At 42.8% G+C, this 21,408-nt stretch overlaps 1 protein-coding gene across 2 annotated transcripts in view; it reads right to left on the bottom strand.

Moving 5' to 3' along the window:
* Positions 1-990: 990 nt before the first annotated feature.
* sema3bl (sema domain, immunoglobulin domain (Ig), short basic domain, secreted, (semaphorin) 3bl) overlaps positions 991-21,408 on the bottom strand; it is an 84,738-nt gene continuing 64,320 nt past the window's right edge. The window contains exons 8-16 of one of the 2 annotated variants that reach the window (XM_080016065.1): positions 21,182-21,296; positions 20,240-20,309; positions 19,911-20,055; positions 13,528-13,759; positions 13,202-13,293; positions 12,397-12,438; positions 11,746-11,971; positions 8,537-8,670; positions 991-6,155 (exon numbers count right to left, since the gene is read on the bottom strand). In XM_080016065.1, coding sequence (XP_079872191.1) covers positions 5,634-6,155; positions 8,537-8,670; positions 11,746-11,971; positions 12,397-12,438; positions 13,202-13,293; positions 13,528-13,759; positions 19,911-20,055; positions 20,240-20,309; positions 21,182-21,296 — 1,578 coding nt within the window. In that variant the 3' untranslated portion in view covers positions 991-5,633. The remainder of the gene's footprint in view (positions 6,156-8,536; positions 8,671-11,745; positions 11,972-12,396; positions 12,439-13,201; positions 13,294-13,527; positions 13,760-19,910; positions 20,056-20,239; positions 20,310-21,181; positions 21,297-21,408) is intronic. The other variant, XM_080016066.1, reaches the window with a different exon arrangement.

Below are 21,408 nucleotides of genomic sequence, written 5' to 3'. Positions count from 1 at the left end.
ATACAATATTGTATACACAGCAAATCACACCTTTCTTTTCCAACCAAAGTTCCTCAATCTGAACATTGAAAGCAAAAAAGTCCACCACGTACCATTATACCATATTATGCAAATGTAAACTTGATAAATTATCATAAACAATGACCATTTATAATAAAGAAAATGTTATCATAATGCAATTCATAACCTTAGACATAATATAATAACATAATATAAGATATCATTAAATTCTAAACCATTTGCAATCGGTTTTGATGACGTGGTCATTTTAGGAGTTCTTGGCATTGTGCTTACAGTTTGGAACAGAATTTGGGAAATGAAGATGATGTTGAGCAACTTCATAAGACTGTGATTAAGACAGTAGGACGAGCCAATATTCTTCACATACACACTGATTAACAGACACACACACACACACGCACGCACGCACACACAAACACACACACACACACAATGTAAACTTTTAGATTTGCAGGAATTGATGAATGATTTTCACAAATATAAAGCTGTTTTACCTGCATCCGTGATACTGTTTCAGATACAGTTCTAGGTCATTTTCATGTTGATTTTGTCTGTTTGTCCCAAAACACACAGTGCCGGAACCCTCCATCTGACCTGAATCCTGTACATTTATTTATTTAATATTTTCTCTTTAATGTAAATATACTGTGTGTATAATGTGTATACAGGACATGTTGGAGTGTATATGAAGGTCATTCTAACCTGTTTCTGAGACATACTGTTCAGTGATCCGCAACAGACAAAAGGCAGATTTCAGACTAAACACTGAGGCACTAACACACCGAGAGACTCCTGTCTCACAGTCCGTCTGTGTCTCTTGCTATCGTCACTCCTTCCTGTCTCCATCTCGCTACACAACACAATCCATCTTCCCCTCGTCTGTTGTCATCGTCTCCCCCTCTCGCTTCCTCTCTCCCAAACAGACAGATGAAGATATAATAAATAAAAATCCAGGCTAGAGATCAGAACTCTATGAGAAGATGTTAATTTTAATCTAGTTAAATAACATACACATACACAGGGCATGCAGGGAGGAAGGTAGTTAAATAAAACATAAATATACAATCCACTTCAAGCACTTTGTACATGAATCCCTAACCGGTGCAGAAAAGGAAGATTTAAATTTGTTCCATTTCAAGTCTCCTTCCACTTCACACAGCTTTTGTTTTGTTTCGCTGAGATTCAGTCACGCTGGCATTTTGTATTAACTTTTTTTCTGTACTGATTAAGGTTCTGTTGTTGAATGTCTAATCCAAGGTGTTCAGAGGAGTTATCCCTCGTGTAGGTGATTTAACTTTCTGTCCAAAATTGTCCAGACATCGGAACCCAAAAAGAAAGGAAAGCCACTGAACACATTTTTACATCTGTACAATCATTTTATAGAGTTTGTTGTGAAATAAGATACATTATAAGGCTATCAGAACCTGATCCATCATTTAGAATTTGAATTTGTCTGTTTGAAGAAACAGTAGAAACCCGTAGCTTAAACTATGTGGTAAATGTCACACTTTTTTCCGTCAAACTTGCCATTTTTAGCACTTACATTTGAGTGAATTTACATTTTTTGTGTTTTTGTGTGATATACCAGTTCAAAATGATGTAAAATGCAGGACTGAGCCTACGCCGTCGTCACATTTACTGCAAATTGAATATGTGAAGCTCCTCGCCGCGTACAATACATCATCTTCAAGGAGATGAAATTCACAAATTCCTGAATTTTTCAGTAATCCGTAACATTGGCAGACAGTGCATATATCCTGCAATTCTCCAAACTGTTCCATGACTGGAAAAACCATCCAGCGCCAAACATGTATGAACAGCTGAGATTTGAAGGATCTTCCATTAGAGCAAATGCATCGTTATTACACTTAATTACACGTTTACAATAAAAAACAAAACTTGCACTGTACATTGTTCATGCTGGAATGAGACTTTAATGTCCAATGCCTCTCTGCAGTGCGGAAAAGTGAATAAAACACATAAACACACACACTTTGTAAATCTAATGATGTGAAAAGCAACACAGTGTAATGGATTACTGCATGGTTGAACACCAGTTGTTGTCAAATATATTATACGATCATACTGCATACACCAGCAAAATACTGGAAAAACCTGTGAAACTCTCAATAGTTACGAAGTATAGAAAGCAATTATAGAGGCAACATATCCTGAATTGTATTTTTTCTGTTGTATTCTAAGGTTCAACTGAAATAAACCAATAAATACAAATTGTTTTATTGGACTTGTGTTCCAAAATCACCACCATCCTCGTCTCATGCTGATTCAACATTTACACCAAAACACCATTTTGGGAACTTTAGGTGCTCTGTGGGAAGTTCAGACACTGATTCCGTGTTATTTTTAGTTGAGGTAAACTTTGCCTTAAATTCTCTCTCGCTCCATCATATTATCGCTCTACTTAGATGGATAATATTGTTATTATCTCTAAAAACAATGTTTTCACAGATAACAGCAAAATTGGACGCCAATAATCACAACAAGAACTGTTTTTGTGTAAAGAAAATAAACCGCCAGTGATCCGTGCGGTTAAATATGCTCTTGCCGTTACGAAACGTAGCTGGGTGAGAAATCGCATTTCAGAATATACTTCATTCAATTACGTTTGGGGAGTGTGTGTTTGTGTGCAATGTGCAGATTTGTGAAACCTTGTTCTCTATTGTTTTCATACTGATAATTCACTTGATTGTTTTGAAAACCAGAAAATAATGCCGTTACCATCAGATTAGATGGAGCTCTGGGGGCAAATTAGGAAAAAAAAATCCAATTCACAATTTAAGATCTGATAGAATTTTCTGTGTCTTCTCATTCTCTCTCTCTCCCAACTCTGTCTTCGTCTCTGTGGCAACCCCCACCCCCCCGGTATTTTTCTTTACATGAACTGACCCGGAGGAGCAGTTCCCAGTTCTCACAAGTTTTGAAGGTTTGTGTATCTGCGTCTGCCCTGTTTACTCCTCCCACGCCGCCCGGACCCTCTGATAAACCTGGCAATGATAAATCAACATTGGATATCGATGCCTGTGCATTTACACATCAATGCCAAATAAGGGTGAAATGTGCTAACAGTATGACAATGTATGTACAAAAAGGAAAATAATGACTACTTTAAACTTTTGACTTGTCAGCTCTCCTTCCATCACTTATCTCCCCTTGTTAACCACAGGAATCGTGTACCAGGGTCTGTTCTTTGCTACACGTCAATTAACCCTTTGTGAATTGCACGTCCATTTGCGACCCATATCAGGGATGTTAGAGACAACGGATATAATGAGGCTTTGAGATGTAGATAATCCTAAATTCGAAACCCCTTTAAAACCCCAGTGTTTCCACATCACACCGACCGGTTTGACGGTTTGACCCTTTCTATTGTCTCCTCTGTTGTCTGGACAGTGCACAGAGTGACTGTGGGAAGTACAAGGAGAAGAAGTAAAGTGCCACATCACAGTGTGGGGTGAGGTCATTACAGTCCCTGGCCTGGGGCCAGTTTAGGTCATTTTTTTTCTTCTCTGTGGTTAAAGTGATATTTTCCCTTTAAGCAAAGACTACATAGGACACAAAGTTTCTTGAGTTTGGGGCCAGCTGACCTGCTGTGGACGCCTCGATTACGGTTGTTTTCCCATCATAATAATTGGTTTTCTATCTTTGCGATAACATTGACAGGAGTGAGCATGTTTTTGGCTGTACCTTAAACCCCAGGGTACTAAGTAATAACTTAACAGGCTGCCAACGTCCAGAAATTGAAGTTGTATCTTTATGGCTCATAAAAGCGGAGAAAGATAATCCAGATAAGTCAGTGTTTGAAGGAAAGTTAAAGCCAGATCAGTGGAAACACGAAGTGCCTTTAATCTGTTGAACCATCAACAATCGTCTCACGGTGAGTTCTAGTCAGGCATGCGGCACTGTTGGATGGATGTGTAGGTGTGTATGTGTGTGTGTGTGTGTGTGTGTGTGTGTGTTTCATGTAACACTGACATATCCATAGTGTAAACAGAGATGGTGATTCATCTCCTTTGTCTTGTTGAAAAACTGCACTGAGTTCAAAAAATCTGTAGAAAGGTTCTGATAAAACCAAGCATAAACCAAGCAATGAAACCAGTAATTATATGGTCGGTAATGTGTCCAACTCAGTAGTGAGATAACAAAACAAACGGTATATGAAATCTAACTGTGTTCAATTATAAATGTCTACTTCTATGCTATGTAACTGTGGCCGTGGGGAGTGGTTTTGGAGCCATCTGCAGGTGGGTAGAGCCAGCACTGGCAACCCACAGGGGATGCAGCTGCAGGAGATTGAGGTAATTAACACAGTGTTGAAAAGCTGCTATGGTTTCACCTCTGTCTCTCTCTCGCTCTCTCTCTCTCTCTCTCCCTCCTGACAGCGAGGCTGGGCTTCCATTCTGAACCACAACTATGTTTGTTTGAAAATACATTTATATTTCTGTAAAATAAATGCAGAGCAAAGTTTTGTTTGCGTTCGACCTGCCTCCTGGTCCATCTCTCTACCCTGCACACGACAAGGGACGTGTCACAGTTACCAAACCCACACATATCAATTCATTGAGAATTCATTGGAAAGCGTTTACAGGGTTTTTCACTTCCATTTTAGGGTTCTGAACATTGGGGGGGAGGATATTGAAAGACAAACAAGAATTATAAGGATTGTGTTTTACTAATAAGTGTCTAGTCTTGTCCATTGTCATTCCATTTTACAGGACTAAAGATCCAAGAGGAACCCAGTTGGTGTCCTTGATAGGGAAGCGTTGGACTTTTCCTTTTAGAGGAAGGCTTGGCTGTTGTTCTGTATCCTCTTTAATATCATCACCAATGTCAATATATCAACAATCTGCAACAGCTCAGTTTTGCAGCAGACCCTCCATTTTGCTGCCCACTGTCTTTTCATTTGACCAAGCATTTTTCCAAACCAAATCCAAAAATAAAACAAAGGGAAAAGTATAAAGAAAAAAAGTAAAACGTGTCCTCTTGGTGCTATTGCTGATTTCACAGACATGTGAAACAAGTGTGTTTCTGGTAGAAATACATCAAGCCGACCCACAGGCAAACAGAGTTTTACTGCTAACATCTACAGTACACCCAGTTCTTTGAAAGTTTGAAAGCCCAGAAGTTCATCCCATAGCATTTCCTCTGCTTACATTATAACCTTTCTTACTTCTCTTCATCTTGCTGGCCTCCCGAGATCCAGGGCCCGACCATAATGGTTGCCCAGTTGCCCAGGACAATCAGATTTGAGCCATTGCCAACCATCTCTTTTGGTCTGTTTGCCCTGTTGTCAAACAATTTTCAATATGGAAAAAAAAAGCTTGGTCTACCTCTGTATCTATAGAAACCTCCACCAAAGACATTTTATTATCCTGCCATGTTGATATACTACTGTCAAAAATGGCGACTATTGAACTATGGTTTATAATTATATAGCATCAGCCAATGATAAAATGATAAAAATTCAGCAACCACTTGGTCAATCTTGGCAACATACAGTACACTTGATGCATGCTTGGCAACTCGGCAACCACTTCTAAAAGTCAGTGTCACACCCTGACCTTCTCCCCCCCCTCTCTCTCTTTCTCTCTCTCTCATTTGTCCCATGCTGCCAGGTCTCGCGGCATCCGGTTGCGTTCCCCGGAGCTCTTGCTACGTGCCTTCCGTGCACTCTCCTGCGCCTGGCGGTATTTCTCCATCATGCCCTTGTGCTTCCTCCGCAGCTTGTCGCTGCACCACATCCTCTCGCAGTATTCCTCCACGTGTGGCAGGTTGGACGGTCCGATCAGTTGCATGATGTCCTTGAACCAGGACCGGGACTGGCCGATCTGGCTTGCCGCCCCACCCCTGCTGTAGGTGTTGCAGAGCGGCCATTGCCGGTGCCCCCCTCCCATGGGCCTCCCCTCCTTGAACGAGTCGGGCATCACCCACGTGTCGTCACGGGCCAGCAGCTCCCCCACCGACTCCCCCTGCAGGACATGAAGGGCGAGGCGGGCCAGCGTCTGCGTGAAGCCGTGCTCCCTGGAGCGGCAGACGTACACGCCCTCATCCTGGCGGAAGAGGTGACGGAACAAGAGGCCGTACTCTGTGCGCATCACCCGGTCATCAAGCTTAACCTGGGGAGAGGAAGAGACGGTGAGTGTGTTTGTTCATGTGCATGTGTTCGGATTTCATATCTATATATTTTATTGCTCATATCCACTCAGCTTATACTGCAACCCTGTACCTGTTTTTTCCGATCTATCCATCTATCCATCTATCCATCTATCCATCTATCTATCCATCTATCCATCTATCCATCTATCTATCTATCTATCTACAGTATATATCTACAGTATATGCATGTAAGAGAGCACACCTGAGTGAATGAGTGAGTGAGTGAGTGAGTGAGTGAGTGAGTGAGTGACTGAGCGAGTGAGTGAGTAAAGGAATGTGTGTGTTTGTGTGTACGTGTGTGTGTGTTGTGTGTGAATTTCTGCCATTAATGTAAAGAGTTGGGGCTTCATTGTCCTCAGTGTTCTCATGCTAATGATGTGATTATCTTATCATGTTGCATAGTCAGACTGGCAACAAGAGCGAGAGAGACCAGATAGATCTGTGTCATCGGCCTACTTTCATTATGCACCAGCCATCAAAGTGGACCTGCCCTGGAGAGTAAGCCGTTCACTTTGTTTCAAGGTTAAGTTGATCAAGTTGGCAATGGCATTAACAGTCTTATTTCCTGTGTTGAAATAGATTATACAGCCTGTTCAAACAAAGACATTCATGAAACACTGACTGCCTGAATCTATTATGGTATCCTTCCAGTGGTGGTCTACTGGCAACAAACCTTTCAATTGCTCTAAAATAGATATGTTTTCGTGTTACGGTAGCCTAGAGGACCCATCCATTATGCTTATAAGTGGTGGTATCAAGGGCCGGGGTGTTTGTATGGGTGGTGGAGTGTCCCGGGCTGGTTGTGTTGGACTGCTCTGGGTAAAAAAGTCCAGGGTCATTTTTTAGCCCCAGTCCATTCCTGTCATGTTTTCACTGTTGTTGTTGGTATTACATATGTTTACTTATTTTCCCATTAAAAAGGCAAATTATTATGGATGGGTGCTTGCGGATAAAGAAGTTTCAAATTGAACATTTTAAGTTATGCATCATTGTGCTTTCAAAACCGTTTTTGGAGGTTTCCCATCCTATCAAAAAGAACAAAAAAACAATTCAAGAACAGCCCGTCCTGATGGAAGGGCTCCCCTACCCCCCCAAGTGGTTTATACTGTTTTATCAAAGACTAAAGACAATGAAAGTCTTTGACATGTACGAAAAAAACTGTGAAGAGAAACCAAGGAACCGATTAAATACAATTTGAGTCAAATCCTGGATCAGCTTCTAAAACCACAAGTGGCATGAGAAGGGAGGGATGGAGGGATGGAATGACTGATAGATTAGTGTTTTGCATTGTTTTCTCAGCAAAAATGTAATATGTCTTAGTAAAATATGTTCCCTCAGGTGGAGCCACTGTTTATAATGTTACTCTCATTCCCATTCTCTCATTCCCATCGTCTTTCTCATTCTTTCTCCCTCACACCATCCGCCGCCAAGCTCTTTCTTTCTCATCTCCATATCTAGGTTCAATCCCTCGCCCTCCTCCTCTTCTCATATTCTCCATCGGTGCCAATCCAAACATGGCGGCCATGTCGGAGTGGCAACCCGGTGTTTATTTGGAAGGCGGTGGAAACACCTTGGTACTTACACGGCTGAGCGGGGATCTCAGCGAGGCTTGGAGAAACATGGCTCACAGAGTGGAAGGAGCCGCGGGAGGCACCAGAACCTTCTGGAATGTTCTAAGTAGCTCTTGAAAATGTCATGGGCATATCCGCAGCGCCGCAATAAAGTAATGAGGCAAAAGTGAGTCACGCTTAAGCCATCAGTGGCGTGCGTTCAAGGCCTGTACGGTGATTTCCCGGGAGACAGAGAAATCTCGGAGAACAGGTGAATGAAACGTGCACTGAAAGCTGTGTTTAATGTAGAAATATACAGTTACTCTCTGTTGGAGACAACAATGTTATCGACTTGGAAATGTCCATCAACGCAGATCTGATGACGTGCCTCAGTGGTCAGTGTTTTATTCGTGACCAAATAAACAATAAGCCTGTGAGCATAACACATTTGTGCGCAAAGTGAACATCTACATTTAACACTGATTTTGTAGCTTCAAGATAACAACCACGGCTAAGACATGAGAAATGTTTGATAAATTTTGACTACTTTGGTAGATTCGCCAACAAGTTTCCTTATGTTGTTTGAAGGTTATTGTGGATAGAAACATAATAGATATATAGATAGATAGATAGATAGATAGATAGATAGATAGATAGATAGATAGATAGATAGATAGATAGATAGATAGATAGATAGATAGATAGATAGATAGATAGATAGATAGATAGATAGATAGATAGATAGATAGATAGACAGATAGACAGATAGATGGATGGATGGATGGTCTCACCTCTTCCTTGCGGTCATCTCGCTGGATGAACCAGGAGACGCTGGCCTGAGGAGAGCGAGGGACGCACTCCAAGAACGTGCTGTTGTTCTCTGTCCCGTACACCACCCTGTCCTCCGTCACGTCGAGGTCTTCTACTAGGGAGGGAGGGAGAGAGAGAGGATATAGGTGAATGGGGAGTCTAGATCTTGAGTACATTACTTGGTCCATTTGTCAGCCAATGAAACCCTTAGAATTATCCTCATCTGCATACCTTTTTTGTAGAAACTTGGTTGCTAATTGAACACAATTTAGCTAAATTATATAATTTTTTTGTATCAACCATCACCAAACACATGCAACAGAGACCCTTCTTGAACCTTGGGGTCAGAGGTCGCACTCCTCTCAGTCATCCCCTCAGCTGCACTCCTGGTCCAGGTGAGAAAACACACCTGATGTCCATCCAACAAAATCCCTCCGCTTACATTCCCCCACTGTCTCCTTCTCTTCCCACTTTTCCCATGGTGATTGCTCTCTCTCCGTCTTTCTTTCCGTCTCTTGTGTTCCTCTTAGTCTTGTTTTTGTTCTCTTCATTCTTTCATCCTTTCCATCCATCTCTTTGGTTTGATACCTTCACTTTAACTCCCTGCCACCTCCATTCTTCACTGATAACTGGATAACTATGCTATCTTATCTTATCTTATCTTATCTTATCTTATCTTATCTTTCTGTTTTTCCACTTTTAATGGAGCCAGTATACTCATAGCAAAACAGAGCTTTTCAAGTCTACATGCAACAGTGCATGTTCAAACTCTTGACTAGTTCACAAACAGTTTGCTGATATCCCCTTTTCTGCAATTAGTCCAATCATCCCATTGTTGGTTGTGTCGTGGTTTGTCATCCGAGGGGAATCATCAACACACTTTGTACTGAATACACTGACAACGGTGGGGATTCATCTTCAAGTTCTTTCTTTTTTTGTCGTAAACTGTCTACCTAACCCTGTGCTATTGTAGCCAGCTTGTCTTTTCCCTTCTCTCCCTCCCACCACCCTCTCTCTCCCCCTCTCTTTACCTCCTCTCCAATCCTCTATCTATCACTGTCACCCCTCTGCAGCCTCCTGCTGCGTTCAGGTTCAGCGATGACTCCCCATAAATATCACTCGAATTCCACAACAACAGAAGGGCATCCATTCAGAGAGGGCTGACGTGTGTGTGTACAGCTGTCTGTTTTGGAATGTGTTGTCTTAGCGTAATCTTAGGTGTGTGTGTGTGCGTGCATGTGTGCGTGCGTGTGTGTGAGCACAGGGATGTGTGCGGACGTGCCTGCATGTGTTTACATGCGCATGTGCATTTCAAAAGGGAGTGGTTGTCCATGTGTGCTGAGAACATTTTTAGTAGATCTTTTGTCTTTAGAAACTGAAGATCCTGTCTGTATGTTATTTCTTGATTTTAATTTTAATCTTCTTCGTCACATACAAATCCATGTAACATGCCATCTAAGTATTTCAGATGTCCTGCAACAGCCTGCACACAATCAGTCACAGTTTAACTTTTTTCTACTGATACAGACAAACACACATATGACCCGCCATGTCAAACAGCTGGGAGGACCCCGCCATTTGCATTCTTGGAATTGTTGCTGTCCGGTGATTTTTGGTGGTTTTCATGTATTTGATCTTAAAACTATCACTTGTTATAAAACAATAAAGGCAGGAAAATGGAATGTTTAGAAGTTAAAGAATAATAGACGGGTCATGCCAGTAAAGTGAGAATGAACTTTGAATGAAAAAAACAAAAACGTTTTAATTCAAGGATTTACATAAATTCTTAATTTTCCATTTTTTCCCCCTATGAATTAATTATTAAAATATAATTTCAGAAAACACATTCAACATTGTCTCATTAAAGGGGCACACTTAAAGCCATTTAAAGCACCAATTGTGTTTCTAAATGGGTATTTTGTTCTGCAAAAGTCTGGAAATGCCTCTCAAACTTTAAAGCCTGATTCCTCAGAACTTCTGTTTTGAAAACCTTCATCTTTAATAAGTCATAGCTTCCAAACTATTTGCTTGATTCACACAAGTGATAAAGCTCTGATTCTACACTTTCATATTATGTGAAAAAAACAAATTGTCCAATTTCGAAATGTGACCCTAAAGTATGGGGGGGTCACATATACACACACAGACACACACGTGCATATACTGTAGACACTTGACACTGTCAAATATCACACACACACAATTCAATTTCAATTCCTCACTCAGTCTGAGGTATATACAGTCATGCAGCGTTCCAGTACGGTGGAAGTTCGCTGGCCTTCCTCCCATTCAGATGTAAATAGTTTACAGTGTGTGCAAACAGCACTATCCTGGTGATTTGTTCAGCTTACAGAACATGGAGGACCTTCCTTCCTTCCATCCACATGGTAGGGCTTATGCTGCACAACGGCACTTTTCCAAAACAGAATTACATTTCTTATAAAGTGAAACTTTCCTCTCCAGCTCGTTGGCATTCAAACTCTCTATCTGGGGATGACGCCAAGGCAAATCAAACAGGAGGCGGCAGCATGTGGTTTCTGAAGGCGGGAACAGTCGTTTGAGTCGAAAAGCACTGATCTTTTTGGGCAAAAGGACAGGATCCCCCACTCATTACCAGGCAGGTCATTCCAGAGCCTGGGGGCCACGATAGCAATACGTTTTAGGACAATTTATGACATTTCAAACCCATTTTGGGACTGATCATCTCTTATCCAATTAAGTATTGCTGGTAAGTTTTGTAGGTAAGTGCGATGTATTTGGTACATAGAGGGAAGTATAAGGTAGAAACAGGAAAGGTAATGAACTAGATTATTCTCTTAAACACTTTTAAGAACAGTTTCGCTTAGGTCAGATAGCAAGGGAAATAATTCGGTACGGGAATAGATCTGAAGACAGGTAAGTACAAGGGGTTTGTTGAATTTCTCTCTACAGGTGAGTATGACAGGCAAGTGTAAAGTGAGTTGGGTTAAAAATGAGGTTCAGTGGTAGTTGTATGCTTATGCTGTAGTACCCTTTATGTTGACTCTGATGCAGAAGAACTTGACTCATTTCAACCAAAATAAATAAATGGATGAATAAAATGGGATAAAATATTTTTTTAAATAGTCCCATGCTCATAGCGTAGCTTCATTTTGGTCCATTATTAGACTACATTGGACTACCGAACCCTTCAAGACACTTCAACACTCACCGCTGTGGTTCTGGTCCAGGCACTGCAGCACGGGGTTCCCGTGGCGGATGTCCTGCCGGCGGAAGCGACGTTTGCTGTTGGACAGGTAGCGCGTGCAGGACGCCCCGTCCCAGGCACAGTACGGGTCCCTGGCCAGGCAGCACTCCGCGCAGGCCTTCCCATACGTCTCACAGCGATGCAGCTTCACCTGGGCCACGCCCGCCGGGGAGCCCACAAACACTGCTTGCTGCATGAGATGGAAGAAGTCTGTTGAGAATCTATCCATAGGCCTTTCAGTACATTTAATAAATGGAAAAGACACAGCATTAGAAGGATTGCAGGTATTGTTAAATATGTCAAGCAATTCAAGAAATGAAAGGTATCTATTGGGATATAATGTTTTAATTTCAAGGATCTTTGTCATTCCATTTAAGAGGAGCATAAAGCTGGAAGACAGTCTTTCTGTGATCTGTGTATGAACGTGGGATGATAGCCTGTCCTGGGATCTGGTGCAGTGGGCCATGGTTTTAAAATGTAGTTAAATTTGTGTTTCAGATAGAAGGCGTGTATGCTTGGGCAAGACTGCCATACTTTACTGTCCATGACATTTAAAGACATTTCAAGCATTGTTTTGTTTTTTAATCATGTTATGGATCTGGCATGTAAACTCACCCTTTTGACTGATATATCCATTGATGTGATTGGAGTTGGCACCTGCAATAAGATAAAAGATGAAGACACATATTTAGTTTGTGTGAGAAGCCTTCAGATAAGCTAAGCTCAGAAGGGCATCAAGTCAAGCAGAGGGCTGAAATAATAAAGGCTGAACAAGTCTTTATCTCAGCCTTATTTGAAAGACAGCTCTGTTGAACATCAGAGCAGTGTCTCAGAAAGCCTCATCCTGTACGACCCTTCACAAAGATCCAGAAGGCTGAGTAAACGATAAGACCCATACAGTATGTAGAGTCATGTTACCTTGTTAAACCCCAAGGGGTAATGGCAGGAATACTCCAAACAAGATCAAACATTCAGGAGGAGGAGGAGACTGGCACACACCATAGCAGCTAAACTTGACTGAAGACTGAAGATAATATCAAACCAATCCGATATTCTTTCAAGAAGGCCAGTCTAGTCTGGAACTTATCCCAAAAGCTTCCGACCATCTCAAATCAAATGACTGCCAGTGATGGGAACTTAACGATGTTTAAGACAAGGGATTTCCTTAAGATTCTCTTAAGATCTTGAAAATTTGTCTGGCACTTGACAATCCTGTCTAACGTCCTTCAGTATATATTTCTCCTAATGTGTCTCTATTTCACCTGTTCTAGCTATTTAGGAGTAGTGAGCTGACGGTGGGCAATGCCCAGGTACCTACTCCAGTTCTAGAGCCAGTGTCATTTTGTTTTGTGCTGTTCAGAAATGCACCCAGACAACGGTAGAACCGGCAAGCTCTGTGGAACGTAAACCATTTGTGTACCTTGAAGACTTGTAGCTCCTCCAGCGTGACCTCCTCGGTCTCCAGACTGTTGCCGCTGCGTAGAGCAATGACCTTCAGCACTGTCCCAACATCTGCACAGGGTCAAAAGTTAAGGGTGAGCACTAACCAATCACAGACAAGGTTCCTCATGCAACAGCCACCAAATTAACCGACCACACTGAATTTGACGTGAAGTCCGGACAATATCACTTTCTAAAATGGATCAGAAAGAGGAAGTATTGCTACAGTATGACAGTATGAGCATACTGTTAGACTAATTTCATCAATATGCAATGTTGAAGGAACACCATACACACACAACTCACCTGTTCCGATGAACATGACATCATACTGCCCGTCCTCTGCCTCCACCCGGTCCACCACGATCTGTTTGAGCTTGTAAGGAACGTTGGCCTTCACCAGCACCGGCTGGCGCAGCGTGGGGTAGACTGGACGCCACATCAAGGGGTGGCCACGGGCAAACTGCAGCACGGCGTCAGGGAAGTCCTTGGTGCTGCTGAACTCCCTGCCAGGCTGGTTGGTGATTTTACTGGGACACTGGAGCAGGAGGGAAATGGAAGGTGTGTGGGTGAGAGAGAGCGACAGAGAGAGAGAGAGAGAGAGAGAGAGAGAGCGAGAGAGAGAGAGACAGAAATATGTTAAGTCAAGTCCAGTTTTATTTCCGCAGCCTATAATCACAATATAAGCTCAAAGGGCTTCACAAGTTTCACGTTTCACATGGGAATCAACGCCATCCCCAAGTCTTAACCACTTAACCACTTTGGAAAAAGGGAAGAAAGGGGGAGGAGAAGGGGGCCACAAAGGGAAGAATCCCCCTCCCAGGACGACCAGGCTACAATGGAGGTTGATAAATCCCAAGAAACACATATTGAAATCGATATTTTCTATATATCTATCTTTGTGTCGGTCAAATCGGGTGGCTGCACTTCCCCAAAGACAAGAACAAAGAAGAATGGCGAGATCAAAAGAGAAGAAAGTAGGAAGAACATCAGAAACATCTAACTGGATGGAAAGTACACACGAAGCGACCACGGACCTCAGAAGGGTCAAAATGGAGTCATCAGCGAGACAGCAGCTGAAACTTAAACACGAGATTTAAAAAGACAAAAAAATTAAATAAATAGAAGTTTGCAATAATTCTTTCAAACAAAGTCAGCATTCTTCAGATTCCAGTTTGTCATTTGATCGCCAAATTATTGTCCATTATGGAGGCAACTGTGAAAACATCACACTAAATTGTTCCTACTCACGATCCGGACAATTATTGTTACCTTAGCCTATGACAACAGTAAGCGAGCAGCACAGTAGCCCTGTTGCTGCACGGAGTGTGACAGAAATGCCCAGAAGTATGCTTTCTTTTACAAAACTGTCTCATAAATTGGATCTGGAAATACAGTATTTACCTTCTGCGCTCAAACTGCAGAGCTAGTTACTGAAGATACTGTTACGGAGGAGTTGTTACTGTTTTCCTCAAACCACCAGATTAACATTAAAATGATAGAAAATGTCTATAACATTATATGAATTATCTTTTTTTTTTTGTTAATGTTGGGGAGCAACTGTTTTTTTTTTAATTTAAAGAAAACTGAACTTCTAGAGTTAATCACCAGTATTAAGTCCCTTACTTCTCAGCTCTGTGGTACATTGGTTTAACTGTTAAATTAAAATTTCCAGATTTTCTGCACCATAAGCAGAACTGTAGCATGGATTGGATCCAGGGTTAGATGAAGCCTCTGGACTGCTCAGAGCGAGAGGGAGCTGAGGGGAAGCCCATCTGGCAAACTCCCATCCACTCCATTAAAACTGCATGAGTTTTTGTGTGTCTGTGCGTGTGTGTGTGTGTGTGTGTGTCAAGGACAAGCCAGAGCAGAGCACTCACTCATACATACTGTACAGTATGCTGTTTGTGTGTGCGTGTGTGTGTGCTAGTGGGGTGTGGGTGTGGGTGTTGGAGAGAGGATGACAGCCAAATACTGCAGGTTTAGTCATCTGGAATCTAAATCCTTGTCACCGGTTCTGCTTTACCTCAGCTGCACCCAAAAGGAAAAGGGACGTAAGGAAGCGGTTTGACGCTTCCAGCAATTATTCTACGTACTTTAAAAACTGTACAAAACTATATGAACCCTCTTTTAAATAAAGGTCAAACGTAAAACGTTATCTTCAAATTACAAATTTTGTGTGTGTAAGGATGTGAGGAGTATATAAATATTTTCAAATAAATTTCAAATAAACTGTTTATTGGCTTGGCAATGGAAACATGTGATGACAGCCTTATGGACTTTGTGACCGGCCTCCAATACTCTATTTTGTTGACATTTTACTAACACACACACAAACATACACACACACACACACACACACACACACACACACACACACACACACACCAAAAAAACGAACCTTGACGAAAATAGTGAAAATATCGTGCACTTACAAAGTAAAGTTTCAAAGGAGAACGATAAACCCTTGTGTGTTCACCAGGAAATCCAGCGGGAGTTTAGATTGAGCGATTGTCTTAAAGCCAGATTTGTGTTGAAATATCTAATGATTTTATCTGTTGAGTATCATTCCTGAAATCATTCGGGAACCTGAGAATGATTGTTTTTTTTTCGCAAATACGTCCCAGAGACCGAAGTTTAAATCCAAACAACCAAACCAAAGATAAACTTCCAAGGCCGATGCTCAGATTCTAGCAGCACAAGACGTGATGCCGACACCAACGTGGCCGGGGGCTTTGAAGATGAGCTGCGGCACATTAAGGCGATCCCGAGGCCGAGATATCCATCTTTAAAAAGGCATTAAGGGTACAGACAAAAACAAGTGAAACTCTCATCCTCACTATGTGACGTTGAACATAGTTGAGGGTCATTAGGGTAAACAGAGAGGTCATCAGCGTAACGCAGGTATTAGGTTTCCATCGTAAGTAAGTCTTAAAACTAAGCGAGAATTAATTTTTTTCAGATTCCTGGAAGAATAACAGCGAGTAGGTCTAGAGTAGAAAAACACATTCCAACACAGATAGATTAGTAAGAACACATGTGAAGGATACGACGCCCCAAATCCAAAAGGATTTACAATCAAAAACACAATCCCAGCCAATATCTGCGTTCTGTCAGTTCAAACGGGAGAAAACAACGTACAGAATGCGGTTAACTTTGATCACTGAAAACGCAAATAGTTGATGTATCCCGCTTGCATTTGGTTACAGAAAATACCACGTCGAAATCCAATCCACCACAGAGGATAATTAATAAAGATGAATCTCTGCCCTTACAATGTGTGGGTGCATGATGATGATGATGATGAGGATGATGATTACTGAATGATAATAGGTTTGAAAGAGCACAGGTTATGAATGTTAAGACACCATGTTTGAATGTGCAGCGATGAAAACGGCGAAACAAATGTAATCACATCTAAATGGATTCCTTCAGAGCAGATGAGCAGTACAGAAAGTCGTTGCAAAACTTAACTCCTCACATGGATCTAAATTTGATTTGCATCTAAGATCTCAGTCAGGTGACCATCCAAACTGTCTAAACTGGAACTCCAGCCTATCAGAATTGAGGGGTTATTATAGAATAATGCTATAATATAATAATATGCTCCTTAAAATGTGTTCTGAAACACATTTTGCATGTTGTCCCCGTGTTTGTGTGGCTTTCCTCCCACCATCAAAAGACATGTATGTTAGGGTTAATACTCCTGCCTGTGCCCCTGAGCATGGCACTGGATAAAGAGCTGGAGTTGGTTCCCAGGAGCTGCACTGCAGCTGCCCACTGATACTAGGTATAGGATGGGTCAAATGTAGAGGATAACTATCCCCCAGAGGGATTAATAAAGTACAATACAAATATATTTAAATAAAATACATTGTTATTCTAACCCCAATGTAGTATCCAGGTGGGATTATCCACCGAACCCTGCCGGGTGGGCTTTGAGGACCCAGTTAATAATATCAAAGGATATAATACTAAAATGATGAAGAACCTTTTGGTTTTCCATTTCTTCCGTTCTTGGAAGGAGTTTTGGCACAGGTTAGTTACAGACCCAGGTGATTAGCATTATATATCCATGAATACATTTTGATTAAAAACTCATTACGCCTCTTTAATCTTATTTTAATGGCTGTGGACAGCTGCCAAAATAGACAGATAGAATCTGAGTAAATATAGTTATTATAATCAGGATGAGATAAGAAGAGGTTGATGGACTCATCCAAGACAAACATCTCACAGGGATAACGTCTGATTCTCCCTCATACCCCCAGTTATGAAAATCCCGAGCGGCGAAGGGATAAAGTGATCTGAGCAGGAGATTAATGTCTTTTGGCCAACAGAGATCATCTTTTCGGTCCAAAGAGTAGGCTCTGCTCTGTCTCTATTACTACTCCCCTGCTGTAACGGAGACATTATTATTATTATTATTATTATTACAGAGGAGACAGAGCGCTCTATCTGTGTTTAATGGGAAAGTCCGAAACTTGAAAGATGGCGGCACCAAGCCGCTGTTCCTGAGAGGGCTTTCTCAACAACCAAGGAGTCGTCTAGACGCTGAAATTAAAAGGCTGTCTCACTCTCACACTCTCATTGGTCGAGTTCTCAATACAACCAGACAACAAGAAACTAACTCGTAGATGGGCCTGACTACGTTCCACGTCCAAGACGCTGACATCGCTTCAAAGACCAAACATGATGAATTTTACAAGTTTGATGTACTGATGTGTTTGTAGTTCCATACCACAATGCTCTTCTGTCTGTTCTCCCTGGGCAATGGAAACGGTGGTGAGGGAAAAAACGCTTTCCTGGTGTGGCGGACCAAGGGGGTGTGGTCAAGCCGCCGCTGCAGACGGGCGGTGCGGGCTCCCATCCCGGGGCCGCTTAGCTGCTGCGGATTGGGCGAATCAACGGAGGGACTCCGCTGATTTGACCGATCCCAAAACAGGAAATAATAAATGTTTGGTTGTCCCCGCAGTGAGGATCGGCGTGCTTGCGGGACATGTGGGACTGGGCGAGTCAAGCCCGACACGCAAGCCGCCGGACACAACAGCGGGAGATCCCTAAAGCGCTGAACGCATGGACTATTTGTATATTGGCCTGCGAGCCCCTGAGTTTACATTTTGGCCCACGAGCCGTCTTTTGTTTAAAGACTGAACAATAAAACACGCCAACCGGCGCTGTTTCGCCTCCGCCTGCCTCCACTTCCTCATTCCCCTGCCCTGCGCCAGGGAGACTTGTGCCCTGTGCCGTAAACAAAGAAATATATCGTACAGGAATCCAATAACGGTGTTTTCAGGATTGTTGTAGTTCTTTCATGGAGCAGTGGATGGTGCATCTGGGTGGAAGTGTTTGACACCTCACACAAAGGTTCATCAAAACAACGTCTTTGCGAACAACATTCAGCACTCTGCATCGTTTGCAATTCATTCGTTCACCTCAACAGGAAATGTAAACGCAGATGAGAATCGGATGACCCCCGTACAATATATATACACAAGTCTGGATAGAAGTCCAAACGTGCTGGCAACGAACAAGGAACAACTGAGATTGCCACCGAGTGAATATACTTCTCTGAGTGTGTTTCCTCTCTTAATTCCATTCTTTATCGTTCTCCTCCTTTCTCTCTTCCCTCACTTCTTCCATTCCTAAGATCTCCCTCACCCTCTCTCCGTGTCCATTACAACTCAACACGGTCTCCCCTCTCTCCCTCTCCGCTCTCCTCCCTCACACCCTCCAATCCTTCATACCTCGCTTAATCACCTCTTCCTCCTTACTGGAGCCCCATCCTTCATATAATCTACCTCTCTTTCTCTTTTTCACTCCCTCTCTCTCTCTCTCTCTCTTTCTCCGTTTGGGGCCATGGGCTTCCTGCTAATCAGAGTGTCAAGGGAGTGAAACCACAGAGGTGTCTTCTGTTCTCACATTGTTCATGTTCCATTGGCCTCCATGAGCTTCCATTCACCCTCCCACTAACCCTGCTAATGAGGGGAATTACACGCCTGACCTCTTTGACCACTTGCATGTGTGCGTGTGTGCTTGTTAGTCAGTGTGTTTAAGAGGCTTGTGTGCAGTTAAGAGTAGGTGTATTTGACGTTGTGCTTTCATGCGGCCGTTCTGTGGGCATTCATTTCACTTAGTGTGTTAAGATATGTGTGTATTTGTGTGTGTGTGTGTGTATGTGTGTGTGTGTGCGTATCTGTACGTGTGTGTGTGTGTGTGTGTGTTTGTGTGTGCGCGCACATACTGTAACCAGTGTGAATTACAGCGATACGGTTGAGCGAACATGACGGAGGTCTGCAGACGGAGCAGATGGAATCCAGGAGAATGTCTGTGCTGTGTTCGCTACCAGCAGATGTACGTCTGGAGACTCAAGAAATTCTTTCTTTCTTTCTTTCTTTCTTTCTTTAGGGTTTTGATCCTCTTTCTTTCTTCTTCTCTTTCTATACTGTCCATCTGTCTTAGTTCTTGGTTCCTAACCTTAACCATAGATAGATAGATAGATAGATAGATAGATAGATAGATAGATAGACAGACAGACAGACAGACAGACAGACAGACAGACAGACAGACAGACAGACAGACAGACAGACAGACAGACAGACAGACAGACAGACAGACAGATAGATAGATAGATAGATAGATAGATAGATAGATAGATAGATAGATACTATATACTATAATGTACTCACCACACCCGGTCTGGGGTAGGGCACCCGGCCCTCGTACGCCCCCCACTGGAAGTCCTGGCCCTCCTTGTGGGCAAAGGGCCCATTGAAGGCCTCCCTGATGTCCGCCATGCGGTACACACAGACCGCGAAGCCCTGGAAGACGTTGCTGAAGAAGAGGAGGGATGGAGGACAGTTTCGGTCGTTTCAGAACCGGTAGCTTCATCTCAGTGAGAGTGAGCGTAGGCTTGTGATTCGAACTTTATTTTGACAAGTGTATTGAGACAAATATTCTGGTATTTCTTTGACCTTGGTGTGTAAAAAGCTGACTGTGCAGAGGCTGTAGAGTTTACCTGATGGTGCTGAAGATGGCGTAGACGTCCGGGTTCCTCTCGTCCTTGGTTCTCAGCAGGAACACGTCCTCTGTTTCACAAACCAACACCATGTTAGAAGTGTGTGTGTGTGTGTGTGTGTGTGTGTGTGTGTGTGTGTGTGTATGTGTGTGAGTGTGTGTCTCCCGCCCGCATTCTCATGGCCGAGATGCCCCACGGTCTGGCACAGTTTGCGGGCCGGTGGTTGGGAACCTAAAGCACATTCCATCGGTGATGGTTGGGTTTATTTCCCACTTTCATCGCCACATCTGTGGAATTACTGGACCTTCTGGTCAAAGGCGCTCTACCTTGTACACACAGTGTAACGCTGGAGGAGACGGAAACATGCGGGTGCCTCGTGCGTCTCTGCCGACGTGCACGCACACGGTCACTGGGAATATTTCTCTCTACTGTGTGTTCACTGTGCAACAAACTGGATGAATTTATACTGAACTTTATTGTTATTTGTTTTGTAATATTTAAATTATATTCGAATTTCGTTCCTGCAGCCCTAGTACCGGGTGGGTGGTGCAGTGTGCGTTGAGGGATGCTTCGCAGCGGACCCCTCCAGAACCGACCGCAGCTCTTCCAACTCCAAACCAAATTTCATGAAAGTCTGTTCGGAGCCGGGCGAGCCGCAACCGACACCCCCCAGCGCACACACTGCATTTGTTTACCGGCGGATCTTAACCGCCCCAATATGTGACCATGTCAGACAACATTACCCACAAAAATACGCAAACCTGCTTTTAGATAAATTTTTGCGATTTCGAATCAGAATCGTGACACCCCTGATATGCGAGCATGTACTTAACTTTACCTCATGTGGTTTATGTCTGTCTATGGCTACTTGTAGAATTGTATAAACAAACGACTACATGTAAATTGTGTGTGTGTGTGTGTGTGTGTGTGTGTGTCTCTCACCGAGCTGGTTGAAGTGTGTGTCGATGCCGTGGGGCCCTGGTACAGAGCAGACCAGCCTGGCCTTGATGAACGTGCTCCACTTGTTCACCAGAACCCTCTGACCTCCCACATCGTTCTGGTGGAGGAGATCAGGAGTCAGTGTTACATTAACAAGTAAAAGATCAAAGTTAACCAGAGACAGGAGCATTTCAAAGTCTTACCGCACTGACAGAAAGAAAGAAAGAAAG

This window comes from Zeus faber (assembly GCF_960531495.2).
Source record: "Zeus faber genome assembly, chromosome: 15".
Lineage (NCBI taxonomy): Eukaryota > Metazoa > Chordata > Actinopteri > Zeiformes > Zeidae > Zeus > Zeus faber.
The sequence above is the reverse complement of the archived record's forward strand: the minus strand, read 5'-3'. Positions and strand labels throughout refer to the sequence as shown.